A 14,218-nucleotide genomic window follows, 5' to 3' on the forward strand; every position below is an offset into this window, starting at 1 on the left:
TTAAACAGTGGATTCAGATGTACCCTGATATAGGAGAAAATAAGGTACAATTTCATGGTTAAGGAGCCTCAAGGATCACACACTGGCACACTATCTTGGGCAAAGTTGTTAATGGTTTTAAATCAGATAGCGACCAACAAAAAGACAAAGTATCACTTTTCCCACTATTCAATTCATAATGTGTATATAAGTATGCAAATGTATCCTCCCTAGTGAGGAAAGACAACCCTTCGTCTAAGTTAGTTCAGTCCACATGGCACGGAATGTTTAATTTCAAGAACTGTAGAAAGACTGTAAGTTATTTACTTGACGTCAATTTCTATAAATTAAAGGTGAAAAGCTTGCGGTTCAAAATGCAAAGGCCATTGGTAGTTGTGGGGTACAACGGACATGCATGCAATACATTCAGTATTTAAAATACATTTTGGCTGGGGCTCAAGAGGCAGGGTTTTTTGTTTCTTTCGTTTTAAGCTTTTTCTTAATAACCTTCCCATTTTAGAACAGTTTTAGATTAACCGAATTTTATAGCAAAGACAGTACAGCCTATACACCATACAAGACATGTCTTTTAAAATCTAAGTTCTACTTCCACCTCCATCTAATCTCTTCCCCACTTCTCTTTGTTTCTGATCTCAGGTTTTGGCAGGATCTAGATCACAAACTGCAACTTCAGGACAGTAAGGAAAGCCCAGCTCAGTTAAGACTTCACCGCCAGCCACCTGGGTCAGGATTTAAACTCGCTAAACCCTAACCCTCTCGCCCCGCCCAGCCTTGCTCCGGCACAAACGCGCCCAACTTCTCGCTGACGTGGCTCCTCCGGCTCCCATAACCGGCAAGAGCGCTAAGCAGGACCAGGGCGATGGGCAACCTTCGGAGAGGAGGCTCCCGGGACCCTAAAGACCAGCTGGGGGCGGGGCTAGTACAGTCCACTCCAGGCCCCTCCTCCGACGGCAGGTTCTCCAAATCAAAACTTTTTTAATCTCAAAAAGTCAGATCTCCGAGGCGTGTAGCGGATTACACATGTACGTGCACCAACGTGACGGTGGATATTTGTTCCACGCAGGCGCCTTCAGGCAGTCCTGAGGCGCTGCCAGTCCCCTCCACAGGCGAACGCGCCTCGCGCCCGCTCCGCACCTGGCAGCAGTCCGCGGCTCTGCGCGTCGCGCGGGGGCGGGCCCGCGGCGGACGGGGCGCGCGCGCGCGCGCGTGAGGACGTCGGGGAGCGGGCGCGCCGCCGCCGCCGCCGCCGCCGCGCTGGTAGTGGGGTTTGAGGGCAATGTCCCTCGTCGAAGGCCTCGACGCAGCTTCTCCCGCCCCTCCTGCAGTCGCTGCCGGGTCCTTCGTCCACTCCTCGTCATGAGAGGTCAGGCCTGGGGAAACGGGCGGAGGAGGCGAGGGGCCGCGGCAAATGGGCTCCGGGGAGAGTAACTGAGGCACTAGGAACTCGAACGTGGGGAAAACTCTGTCTTGGGGATCCCGGAAGAGTTGTTTGCGTTTACTTTTCTTACTTGCTTTTTTCTCCCTTTCTTGATCTTGCATGGAGGGAAGTGGGAAGGTTGTGTTTTCATTTACGGAAAAGACACTGAAACAACCCCGTCCAGTGTCGGTCTTTAGAGATTTGAGAAAATAAATAGCACCCGTGGCGTCGGAGTATCGGTGAAAGCCTTAGTAAAAAAGGCTGTGCCGTCTTAGAGTAACTGGAAAAAAAAACAAACCTAGGTATGAAATAGAATGACCCAGAACATGCCCTGACGTTACCCCGAGCTTTCTTCTCCAGAAATGGCAGTCTGGGATACTGGGATAAGGCTCTGCGTTTGGTCAGCTGAGGTTACGACTCACATCCCTGAAGGCTGCCCACGCCGGTCATTAGGGCTCCTTTCCTGCCAGTGTGCGCTTTCCTGACGACTCCCTCCAGCCCACACACACCCCGGTGGTGGCGTTCTTAACGGGCAGACCATGGAACTATCCTTACTCAGACTGTAGTCACCTCGAAATTGCACGGTGACTCCCCAAATCTCCCAATTTTGAAAATATTTAGGTAGCATTCTTTTTGGGAATAAGGTACCTCTCCTTTAGTGAATAAAGGATTCCTAGTGAGCAATATATTGCCTGGATTTAACTGTTCATTAGAGTATTTTCTGTTCTTTGATTTTTAGGAGACAGAGCCCTGAAGAAAAGAAATCTGGATCACAGAAAAATATTCAAGGGTCATGCAAGCCAACTGTAGCCAACTGCACAGTCCTCCAGGAGCTGTAGGCAGTGAGGATATCTCAGCCTCCCAGTGTGTCCATACAAGATTGATAGAAGGTTGTCTTCATTCTGGAGATGTTCATGTCCAGATAAACACCATACCTAAAGAATGTGCTGAAAATCCAAGCTCCAGAAATATGAGATCAGCTCTCCATAGCTGTACCCATGGATGTGTACATAGTCGCTTACGGAGTCACTCCCACAGCGAAGCAAGGCAGCCTGATGATACTGCCATGGACTCTGGAGATCATGGTAGTAGCGCCTTCTCAGAATTCCAGTATCTCTTCAAGTGGTTGCAAAAGAGTCTTCCATATATTTTGATTCTGTGTGTCAAACTTGTTATGCAGCATATAACAGGTATGGTATAACAAAACTTTGAATTCATTACTAAATTCAGTTAATTTTATTATTAGTAATAAGTCTAGTTTAACACCTTTGTGTTTCAGTTACTTTTTTTCTATTGGTTTTAAAATTGTGTTTCTTTAAATTCATGTCACTGGTTAGCTCTTTCATTTTTTTTCTCTTTCAATTAACTGGAACTTATCTTCTAACAGGAATTTCTCTTGGAATTGGGCTGCTTACAACTTTTATGTATGCAAACAAAAGCATTGTAAATCAGGTTTTCCTAAGAGTAAGTATAACAAACAACTAAAAAATCATTAAGTATTTCTCTCTGTAGAATTACTCAATTTTGAGACAAAAAGGAATTTAGTTTGATAAATTTAAATATATTGTAATATTAATGATACATTACATTTTGTTATCTAAATGACCTGAAATAAGTGATTTGTCCTAATGCTGAATTGTTTCACCTTATATTCCTTGCATGTTGGGTTACTCATAGAAACCTAGATAACAGTATTAAAAAAGTTTAGAAAGCACTCTTGGATCTGATTTGTCAAGTGCCCTCATGTTTTAGGAGTTAATTTGACCATACTGCATAATATAATCATCATGAAAAATTTTAGCTGTTGCACTATAAAAATTTTAAATAATTAAATAAAATGTACATTGAATAAATTGATATTAAACTATTTAAATCTCTTATTTAAACAAAAACTAAGTTTTTACATAACAAATTATAAAAGTTCTATTCATACAAATGATTGGAAAAATAGGATTACTTTATGAAATTTCACTTTGAAGCAACTTTAAAAGTTGTGCTATGTAAAGGGTCGTGCATTCTGACCTGGAAATTTATTCTAACCATAACAATTTAATTCAGGGTTTAAAAGTAGTAAAACTTATAATTGAAGTAGTACTTAAAACCTAATTTTAAAAGTGAGATTTAAAACAAATTACCATATTAAATTCTTACTGACTTGTCTGAGAATTTAAAAAATTAGGCTTATAAACCCTGATAACTGAATTGCATTTTTAAGAATTGTTTTGTCAGGCAAAAAAAAAAAAAAAAAAGGGTGCTGGAGGGTAGAGTCTCTGGTGGGTTCCTTTAGTCAGCATGTAGATTTGGCTTCTTTGAAATATGTTTTTATTCTATGAAGAGACATTTTAAAATTTGTTTAAATATGAATTGTTTTGTTCACTAAAATAGAATGTGATGATGTATAATTTAACAGATACCTATATTTTCATTAAGATTAATCTATTAAAATGTTCTAGGTTTAATAAGTTAGCCATTAAAGTAAAATGGTTTAATGATACTTAAAATTCTGGCATAATTCAAAGTAACAAATTATAAAATTGTTTATTTTTCAGGAAAGGTGCTCAAAGATTCAGTGTGCTTGGTTACTGGTATTCTTAGCAGGATCTTCTGTTCTTTTATATTACACCTTTCATTCTCAGTCACTTTATTACAGGTAATTAGAGGTCCAAGTACACAGTCACATTTTTAAATGTAATATATATATTCCATTGCACTTAGCATTTATCTTATTTGCACATAGTTATCTTTCAGTTCAATTTTTACTTGTCTATCTTTCCAAGATTGAGAGCTCTATAGCAGCTGCTCAATAAATAATTTTTGGTACTTAAAATGTTTACTTATATATTCAATAGTTATTTATTAAATGCCTTTAGGTTGTTGTTGGTGGTGATTTATTTTGACAAATTGTATATATTTAAGATGTACATGATGTGTGATATATGTATATACATTGCAAAATGATTACCACAATCAAGCTAATTAACATTGTCATCACCTCCCTTACTTTTTGTGTGTGTGTGGTGAGAACATATGATCTTTGTTTTTAGAAGTAGGATTTGCTAAAGGATGATAGTTGATAAGTTCCCATGTCTGATGGAAGTGTTCTGAATTTTTGGCTTTAATCAGATAATTAAAAGTCCTGGTTTCAGTCGAGTTGAAGAGATGTGGATCACTTTGGGATACAGTTTGCAGGTGGAGCCAGTACCACTCAGATTGGATTGGGTGGGTAGGCAGGAGAGGATCACAGATGACACATGGGTTTTTAGTCTAATAACTGGCTGGATGGTGATGCCATTTACTGGGCCAGAAAAGACTGGGAAAGGAATTGGTTTTGAGGGGAAAATCATTAATTTTGTTTTGAACATTAAGTTTGAGAGGCCACATAGAACTGTTAAGAGAGTGATAATACATGTATGTCATGAGCTCAGAGTAGAGTTTAGGGCTATAAATTTCGATGTCATCAGTAAATAACATATGGTTGATATTTTAAAACCCTAGGATAAGTCAAGACTACCAGGGAAAGAAGTATAGACAGAGAAGAGGGCCAGGAATTGGCATACCCACAATTAGTCAAAGGAACCATCAGTCACATAGAACAACTAGGAGAGTGTGGTGTCAGAAGTCTAGAAAGAAATATTAGGGAGGGAAGATGGGAAAAGAGAAGTGACCTATGGATTTAGCAAGATGGAGGGAGTTGGTGATCTTGACGAAAGCAATTCAGTGGAAATTAGGGGGTGGATCCTAATGGGACTTGGTTAAGAATGGCAGATGTCTAGTATTAGTGAATATTTTAGATTGGAGGCTAGAAAGGCATTAACCATGATAAGCTAGAAAGACCTTTCTTTATTCTATGAAGGGAAGACTTGAAATTCAAACATTTAAAAAAAGTGTCTTTAAGCAAAATTATCTTCCATTCACTTTACGTTATCTCTAATTACACATCAAATTAAAGTAACACATAGCAAATTTAAAACCCCTATAAAAACTTGACAAGTTACTCTGGTAACTTTTTTTCTCTTGGTAGCTTAATATTTTTAAATCCAACTTTGGACAATTCAAGCTTCTGGGAAGTACTTTGGATTGTTGGAATTACAGACTTCATTCTGAAATTCCTTTTCATGGGCTTAAAATGCCTTATTTTATTGGTGCCTTCCTTCATCATGCCTTTTAAGTTCAAGGTAAGAAACTAACGTTTTATTGGAATGATGTTAGCAAACCACATTAATGCCATTTAGTCTTCATTTAAATTACTCCTTTAATTTTTCAGTTTGCTAAATAACTGAATTTTAATTATCTTAGACTGGCAACTGTTCGTTCAAAGACTTGAACCTAAATATTAATCTATTTCAATAAAATCAGAATTACATGTTTTAGAATTATATAAAAATCAGGCCCCACATCATGTATGGAAAAAATATTTAGATTTGTACTTCTCCAGATAGTTGATAATTTATAACTGACGGTATGCAGTTATTCAGTGTTTTTCCCATATCCAATAAAAATTTTAAATTTCTGTATTCAATAAAAACATGTTTTACTTGTAGTATACATAATACATTTCCACTGTTACTCTTTAGAAATTTTCTGAAAACCACTCAGTGACTAATAATATGAGTACCAGGTTGAGGTTGTTAGTCATAATCATTATCATTATGAAGAATAATTTTATAGTTATTTGTGTTATTGTGTCATATACGCACGATGTTCTTAGTCCAGTATGAAGTATTTGTGCTATGTATGTAAGTAGCTTGGGTAGCTATATTTGTTTTCTTATTCCTTCCTTTTTAGGGTTACTGGTATATGTTTTTAGAAGAATTATGTCAATACTACCGAGCTTTTGTTCCTGTACCAGTTTGGTTTCGTTACCTTATAGGCTATGGAGAGTTTGGTAATGTAACTAGATGGAGTCTTGGGATATTGCTGGCTTTACTCTACCTCATATTAAAAGTAGGTAATGTTCTAAACCTTGTCCTTGCATAATTCATGTAATGATTACAGATTTCACATAATACAGCTTTTCAACTGTTTCATAGTTTATTTTCATATCATTAGTGTGAAATAATAGCAATAGCAAATTCTGTATCTACTTAGAAATGGAAATATTTATCTTTATCTTAATTCTGTGGTTCTCTGATTACTGGGGGAGAGGACCTCCACATAGCATGGATTATCTAAGATGGGGGGAGCGGTGACAAGTAGCATAGAACAATTCCCATCCCAAGCAGTAGCATCTATCATACACATAATTCTCAAATTATGAGAATGTGTGAACCAGGTAAAACTGCCTTGTCTTTGACTTAGTTTGTATTTGCCTTGACCAAATTTGAATTCTGGATATTCAGATGTACTTTATTTTGGTTAAGAATTGATTGAAACCTATAAATTGCATAAAATATTCCATAATTGGACTTTAAATATATTTGGAATGAAGTAGTTAGTTGTGATATGCAATGAGCATTAAATTAATATCAGTATTTGATAGTGTGGGATTTTAGCTTTGATCTCTAGGTTTAGCAGATAGGAGTCTTCAAATTAATGAATTCTCTTATTTTCTTTCAGCTTTTGGACTTTTTTAGACATCTAAGAACTTTCCGACGGGCTTTGCAAATATTTTTTACACAACCAGTAAGTGCTTTTTATCAGTTAAGAAAAAATACTTACCTTTCTTCCTTCACTATAAAAAATTTTTAGTACAGCAGTTTTACAAGTGTGGATTTCATAATTACATGATTTTTTTAAAAACTTTTTTAGTACTTTGGCACTTGGGCTATTATAATGATTTAGAAATTTTATTTCTATCAGTTTCTTGACTTGTTCATTGACAACCACCTGATAGCTGATGCACTGCAATGTATTTCAGTTTGCTTCTTATGCCTTGAAATCACTTGACACTTTTAAGGGTTTATAAACATTCCTTAAAAATCTTTTCATGAACTTTTGTTCCTCTTCCTTTTTAAATCCACAAATGGTAGCTGCATGTTATTTCCATTAATTCCTTATTCAGCTTCTATGAAAATGCTTCAGCTGCAATTTATTGTGTATATGAAAAAAGCTCATTGCCAAAAATCATGTCCCTTAAATTTTTCTTACTTTTTTTTTTTTGGTTGAATATAAGGTTTAATGTTAAGATACAGCAGATTAGCAGTGTTGGTACAAAACTAAGGTTCAATTCTAGTCAATGAGTTACAGCCTAGGCACCTGGATAAAATATTGGCCCTGCCACCCAGAGTCCTCTAAGACCCTCTCCTTGGCACCAGTTAAGTTTCCAGCCCTGATGTCTATTACTCAGAGGCTGGGATAGAATCTACAAGTGAATCAGAGACTCGCTCTAGTCATCACAGCAGGTTGGAGTTTCAAGGTATGCTTGAGGAAAGTGGGGACAGAACTGGACACGGGGACCTGGGTTGCTGCATTTTCTTACTGGAAAAATTTCCCCACCAACACACAACAACAAGTTGGAGGCATGGAATTTAACAACAGAGACTCCAGTGTCAGTTGTAAATTTGATTATGTGATTCTACTGATATTACAAATTTGAAGATAAAGGGTGTCAGGCTTGTTTGCTATTTAGTAGCCTCAAAGGTTCTTAGTACTTAGATGTAGACACCAGATTTCAGATGGATTCTCAACTCTGTAGTCTACTAAGGTACTGAAACAATTATTTGGTCGGGGGATCTGACTGAAAAGAATGCCAGCCTAATGCATTTTTAAAAAAATAAGTATTATATCCAAACTACATGGCCAGGGCACCCTTTCTCTAAGATAGTAATGTAGAAACAAGTTTTGCTGTATCCTATTCAAACTTTCTTTAGACAAGATACAATAAAATTGAGTTCAGCTTTGGTCGAGTTTATTCAGATGATTATATAAGTATCAGCCACTTTACTATAATTAATCTAGTAAGGCTTGTGCTGAAATACTTGGATATTCTTTCTCTTTGAGGCACAGAAAGAATATCACATGCATTGATCCTTTGAATTATTCCCGAGTGTCTCATGTCCTGGACATGTATATACAGGATCTTGAACTTTGCCAGGGAAATGGCAGTGATCATCAGGTTGTCTTCATCTGAAGGGAGTCTGCAAAATGCCAGACAAGAGTGCTATTTTAAAAGCTTGTCAGCATAAGTATCTGAAATGTTTTCTGCTAATTAACATTTTCCTAAAGGGAAATGTTCCTTCATCAAGGAACCAAGATCTCCACCAGTATCCCAATTTGTTTCTACAATCTAACATTACCAGTCTCAAAAAACTTAATTTTTAATATTTTTACTAAATACTTTTCCTCTGAGTTTGATTTTGTTAACCCTCAATATTTAGTACAAGTTTAGATCATAGCTTTAGGTTGTTTAGTCAAGTCATACTTTGCTCTCATTTCCAAAACTGAGTTTGGGTGTTCCTTTTAGCCACCTTTTCCCCCATCATTTGTAATATTTTGTCACATCTAGTTAATGACTAAATTCTACAGAATTTGGTGAGGAAGTTATTGAGATGTTAAAGAGATAAACTTCTTTTTTAGGACTATGGAAGAAAAGGAAATTCAAAGAACTGCATTATTAGTCAGATAGTTTTGACAGATAACTCCACCAGTGATGTTTTGCAATGTTGTTTTGTAAAACTTTACCATCCTTTCTTAGTACTAAATGCTGTGACTATTGTGATAACTAAGGATAATTAAAATTATTATTAGATTTAGAGGCAAGACACTGTTCAGTGGTCCCCAAACCTTCACAATGAATTTACCAGAAGTTTCATAGATTCCTGGGTCACATCCCAGTACGTTTGGATCTGTTGAACCAATCTGCAGTGTGGAGCACAGAAAATCTATTTTTAAAGCAGTCTTTCCAAGATGAGTTACATTTAGCCAACCAAGCTATGAATTGACTTTTTTGAACCACTGCTGCAGGTATAAGTGGACTCACTTTGGCAATATGGGATCACATTATACATGAATATAGGTTTATAATACTTATTTTTCGGATTGTTTAATCTCTTAAGCCACTTGATTTTGTGTGGAATTTGAAGCCTTATTATTTGGGAATCCAGTGAATCTTAACACTCTTCCAAGATCTTATCATGTATTATTTAAGAGTTTACCTTGATGCATGCAGTCCATCAAGACATGGTTCTGCATTATGTGGTTCAGCTATGAAATGTCTGTATCCTTCAGAGAATTTTCAATTGCCTAGTTCCAGAGAGATTTAAGAAATACAGCATATCACCTGTGTATTTGAAGAACAAGAAAGAAAGAAACTCATAAACAAACAGGGTTCATAACTTCTTATTTTCAGAGTTACGGAGTGGCTGCCAGCAAGAGACAGTGTTCAGATGTGGATGATACTTGTTCAATATGTCAAGCTCAATTTCAAAAGCCAATTCTTCTCAACTGTCAGGTAACTGTATTTTTAAGCAACCTAAGTATAACACTTCTTTGTGACTCACAAAAGTTACATTTCTGTTATTTTAGGAAAAAAGTCTACAATATTTGGCAGAGAGTACACTTGGGGCACATACTATTGATTTCTCATTTCTGATAAGGGGTTTGGTAGATCAGCTAAATCTTGTCCCTTATGTTCTAATGATTTTTATGCAGAGGACTTTATGAAGGAGAAAAATAATTCAAATGGCAGATTAGATACCAAAGTGACTGGAAACAGGCTACTTTTAATAAATGCATACTAGTTTTAGTAATAAAGCATTTGTCACTAGATTGTGTAAAGCCCTTTCCTATATTTTATGGCAGTTACTCTCAAGACTTTATTAAGTCATTATTATACTTGATCTTAAATAACATAGCTTGTATTTTATTAAAAGTGGTTAAGTGGATAGTAGACTCAAAAGAACACTAGTGTTCCATGTGGCACTGATACTGCCCCTTGTGTTCTAGAACATCATACTTTCTGTTTGCTCATTTGTAAAATGAAGAGAGCATTGCTCTCCAAAATCCCTTTTAGCTCTAAAGAGTGATTCTCTGCAATGTGATTAAAGTTAAAATGTTAGCAAATATAAAATCTAGTTCTCAATTCCCTTACAGCATATATTTTGTGAAGAGTGCATTATGTTATGGTTCAACAGAGAGAAAACATGTCCGCTGTGCAGAACTGTGATTTCAGACCATATAAACAAATGGAAAGATGGAGCCACTTCATCACACCTCCAAATATATTAAGTTGTGTAAACTGTTAAGGCCACGAAACACTAATTGGATTTGGTTACAGTGACTATACTATAAAGACATCAGCATCAATCTTCAGAGCTTGAAGTTAAGGAAAATGTTTCTGAATGGTTTTAGAATATTATAAGACTTCAGTGTGTATCCTGATTTATCAAAAGATTAACTGAAAGAACCCTATGTTTTAAAAAATATGTAAGTAATGTTCAACCTAATGCATATAGAAAATTATTTGACAGGTGATGGCAATGTTAAATTGTAAATGTGTTTTCTTGTTAATGTTACCAAAACAGCAAGTGAATAACTAGAATTAATGATTTTAAAGGAACTCAGGTATTCTTCCCTGACATTATTTTCCAAAATAAGAATATTTTTCATAGTATTTTCAGATATACATTATCTGAATTTTCTTTAAAATTGACTTTTATAATTCCCATTCTAAAAATTCTTAAAAGTTTCATAAAATTTGTATTTTTAAATGAAAGTTCTAAATGCTATATTTTACCTATAAGTCATATTTTTTAAAAGAAGATAATTACTGAGGATGATATATTTTAATATTATATTATTCTTTGTTGTATGTTTAGCAGTTGCTGAGAATAGATGACTTAAATTCACTTTGTGGACATCTCATACAATCCTGCTGTCAGCTAGCATTCATGATCTTGCTTTTTATATAGTGCCAGGGACTATCTTGAATTATTAAAATAATTTACATGGATTACAAACAGCTGGCTTCACTGATGATTTGAATAGTGTGACAAACAAGACCAACTCAAACTCTTAGAAAATAATTTCCCTTACAACTAGTCTTCTCCAGAAGTTTTGGTATCTTATGCTTGAATCACCATTACTTGGGAGATGAAAGCTTGCACTCAGAGAAGACCAAAAGCTTCGGACAGTGTGCTCTTTGCCTCTAGATACATGTGCAGGGTGGTGGAAAAAAGAATGCAGTCACTTTCTCACCTTGAAACCTCTAAGGGGGAATCAAGATCTACAACAGACATCTGAAGGGCTGGTTACATCGAAAGGCCTATGCCCATTTTTTCTTTTACCATGGGTCAGTTTGCACAAGGAAAACGTAGTGGGAAAGAGAAATGGAGAGATTGAAATTTGCAGTGTTGGTAAAACAAAGGCTATTAACAGCATACAGATTAGTAAGGATACTGCCCAACCAGCCACAGCTTAAGTTACTTTAATGCCTGTAAGGCCACTGAAATGAACAAAAGAACATTAGATAGCCTCCAACTTATTGTAAGTACAATTGTTTATATTCATTCAGTGATGATCTATTTAACTCTTTTATTTACTTTGAGAACCACTGCAAATATTGCACAAGCTTACTTGGCCTTAAATCACCTTCCTGACTTTGTAGGGAGCCTATAGTTAAGTATAGAGCAGGAGATAGGTAAGGCAAATTAGGAAGAGAATTTGGGTGTGAAAGACATGCTTACTTTTTGTTAAAATCAGAACAGCACCTTACTAAATGGTTTACTTTAGCCCTATTATAATACCTACTTAGCCTATGGCTATACAGACAGCTTTGTTTCTTAATATGATTTAAAAACAAAGGTGGTCCATGTTAAACAGTGGGATTTTTCTGTTCTGTTTAACGAAGAAAGCAGTTCATTATGAATTTAAAAGGAGGGAAAATACAGTAGGAAAGCTATGCCATCCACTAATAATGCTGATGAACTAATTAGAAGCATTTGTAATTTCACCTCAAAAACAGAAATAGGTCTTCAACCCATTTATTCTGTGAATTCAGATCACACCCTCTGAAAGACTGTTTTATGAATATTAAGAGTCACTATAATGTTTTATAAAAAAGTAAAGCCAGTTTGAGAATGTCAATAGAGAAATCATCTTGGTAAGTGTGGAGGAATTTAAATAGCTTATACAAAACACCAGTCTTACACTAGATATATTGAGACATTAGTTAAAAACAGATTTGTGCATTACATTGTGCATACACATCAAATAATCAAATGCAGTTGACAAGACAAAGTCTTCCTAGTGTTTTTACATGAAGGTATTTTTTTCACATAACTTTAAAATTGAATTTTTTTTTAAGTAACCTATTCGACAGAACTTGGAAATTACAGATATGTAACATCTAATATATAAATTCAGTACTAACACTTGTTATAAATTTAAGTAGCTTCGCTTTCTCAGCAGAGAACAGTTTTTAACAACTGTCATTCCTCACATATATAAGTAGTTTATTAAATATGAGAAGCTGAACACATTTGGCATGTTAATGAAAAACATTATTGAAACCATTTGTGCACCTAATTGATATCTTGTCTTGGAATTTTAAAAAAATCACGTCTATTTTATATTCATTCAAATTTGCATTTAATTTTCTATTTACATTCATTCAATCTGAAATCAAATACTTAATACAGTAAACTAAATACAAGATGAAAAGCAGAAAAGGTGTTACCCTCATAGCACTCCTAATAAGGCAGCTGAAGAATTAATTTACTCTGATAGATACAAAGCTAACTTGAGACAGGGAAAAAATAATAGTTTAAAGAGCAAACAGATGAACCCATCTTCCCCACGTTACTTCAGATAATCAACTAAGATAATACTTGTGCTGTAGTGGTATATTAGGAATCACACAAGAAAAGTTTTGTATCAATCAACAACAGCCCACAGGTCATGGTGTGACAAACAGCTTTATGATTGTTTTTTGTCCAGCTTGCTAGTGTCTACCATTTACAAAGTCTCAAAATCCCTTCTTCATAAATTCAACATTTCTCAAGGGAATAATCTTAGATATCTAGCCCTTGTAAGCCAGGAGTCATATGACTGAGTAACCAAAATAGTTAAGTCCTATATTAAATATAAAATCCAAGGCTCAGTACATTATTATTGAAGATGCATCTGGTTTATAATCATTATTACTTAAAGAATGTTGAATTTATGGAGTATCATACTTACATTCTCACCCCACATTATCTTTGATCTCAAAAAATAGTATGGAAAAATCCTTGGAGGATTCAAATTAGGTATGACCATAAAGGAGAAAAAAGTAACAATTTTCCTAAAAATCTGGTTCAAGTTCAATAATTAATACTTTACACATTGTTAATCACAGCTGGTTTATAAATCTGTTTATTCTGTAATGCTACAAACCTTACAAAATCAAAATTAGTAAACTTCAGTTCTCAGTGATTATATTTTAATTAAAAAACAGCATGTATAAAATAAAAAAATATCTTGTAATAGCTGACTTCAAAGAAAATCAAGTGTGAAAGAAAAACAATCTCTTTTATACGCTTACCTGGAATAATCATAAAGACCCCTCTTAGAAACTCAAGACTAGTTATATTGACATCATATATTTTAAACTATGCTCAGATTTTTACAAATAAATATAGGGTAAGCCATATTGCATAGGTGTGTGCTTTCTGTCTGTGACACTAAAGTGGCACTTAACATGTTTTCACAGTCAGAGTAGGGATATCCATTTATGAAACAATTTCTCAATAAACTTGCCACAGCATAGGGAATTAATTTCATTTAATGTTAAGTTTGAAAAACTATTTGTTTGGATTGTAGGTGTGCAATTAATGCTTTCTATGCAGAAAAGTTGCAGTATTTACCACTACTGCTGGTGGTACT

The 14,218-nt window shown here is 35.3% G+C and overlaps 2 protein-coding genes across 4 annotated transcripts in view; one reads left to right on the forward strand and one right to left on the reverse strand.

Moving 5' to 3' along the window:
* The first annotated feature begins 1,227 nt into the window (after positions 1–1,227).
* On the forward strand, positions 1,228–13,690 carry RNFT1 (ring finger protein, transmembrane 1). 2 transcript variants are annotated; one of them, XM_036879913.2, is made up of 9 exons: positions 1,228–1,363; positions 2,157–2,607; positions 2,805–2,881; positions 3,967–4,067; positions 5,439–5,592; positions 6,203–6,361; positions 6,974–7,039; positions 9,705–9,806; positions 10,448–13,690. In XM_036879913.2, exons 2-9 carry the CDS (start codon positions 2,211–2,213, stop codon positions 10,580–10,582), a joined length of 1,191 nt encoding a protein of 396 aa, XP_036735808.2. In that variant the 5' UTR covers positions 1,228–1,363; positions 2,157–2,210; the 3' UTR covers positions 10,583–13,690. The 2 variants fall into 2 exon arrangements, with proteins under 2 accessions (XP_036735808.2, XP_036735809.2); XM_036879914.2 differs by having other exon boundaries at positions 1,257–1,363; positions 2,160–2,607.
* The window catches only part of RPS6KB1 (ribosomal protein S6 kinase B1), a 40,752-nt gene continuing 34,894 nt past the window's right edge, over positions 8,361–14,218 (reverse strand). The window contains exons 14-15 of one of the 2 annotated variants that reach the window (XR_008997306.1): positions 9,511–9,635; positions 8,361–8,493 (exon numbers count right to left, since the gene is read on the reverse strand). Coding sequence is in view for 1 of the 2 variants with exons in the window: in XM_036879908.2 (XP_036735803.1) it covers positions 9,632–9,635 (4 nt within the window). In the remaining variant the exon portion in view is untranslated. Of the gene's footprint in view, positions 8,494–8,815; positions 9,636–14,218 lie in introns of those variants that run through there. The other variant, XM_036879908.2, reaches the window with a different exon arrangement.

Source organism: Manis pentadactyla, chromosome 4, assembly GCF_030020395.1.
Source record: "Manis pentadactyla isolate mManPen7 chromosome 4, mManPen7.hap1, whole genome shotgun sequence".
Classification (NCBI taxonomy): domain Eukaryota; kingdom Metazoa; phylum Chordata; class Mammalia; order Pholidota; family Manidae; genus Manis; species Manis pentadactyla.

Coding starts and splice junctions, on each gene's coding strand:
- RNFT1 (XM_036879913.2), top strand. CDS start 2,211: ATGCAAGCCAACTGTAGCCAACTGCACAGTCCTCCAGGAGCTGTAGGC. Junction 2,882..3,966: donor TAAATCAGGTTTTCCTAAGA/GTAAGTATAACA, acceptor TTTATTTTTCAG/GAAAGGTGCTCAAAGATTCA. Junction 7,040..9,704: donor AAATATTTTTTACACAACCA/GTAAGTGCTTTT, acceptor TCTTATTTTCAG/AGTTACGGAGTGGCTGCCAG.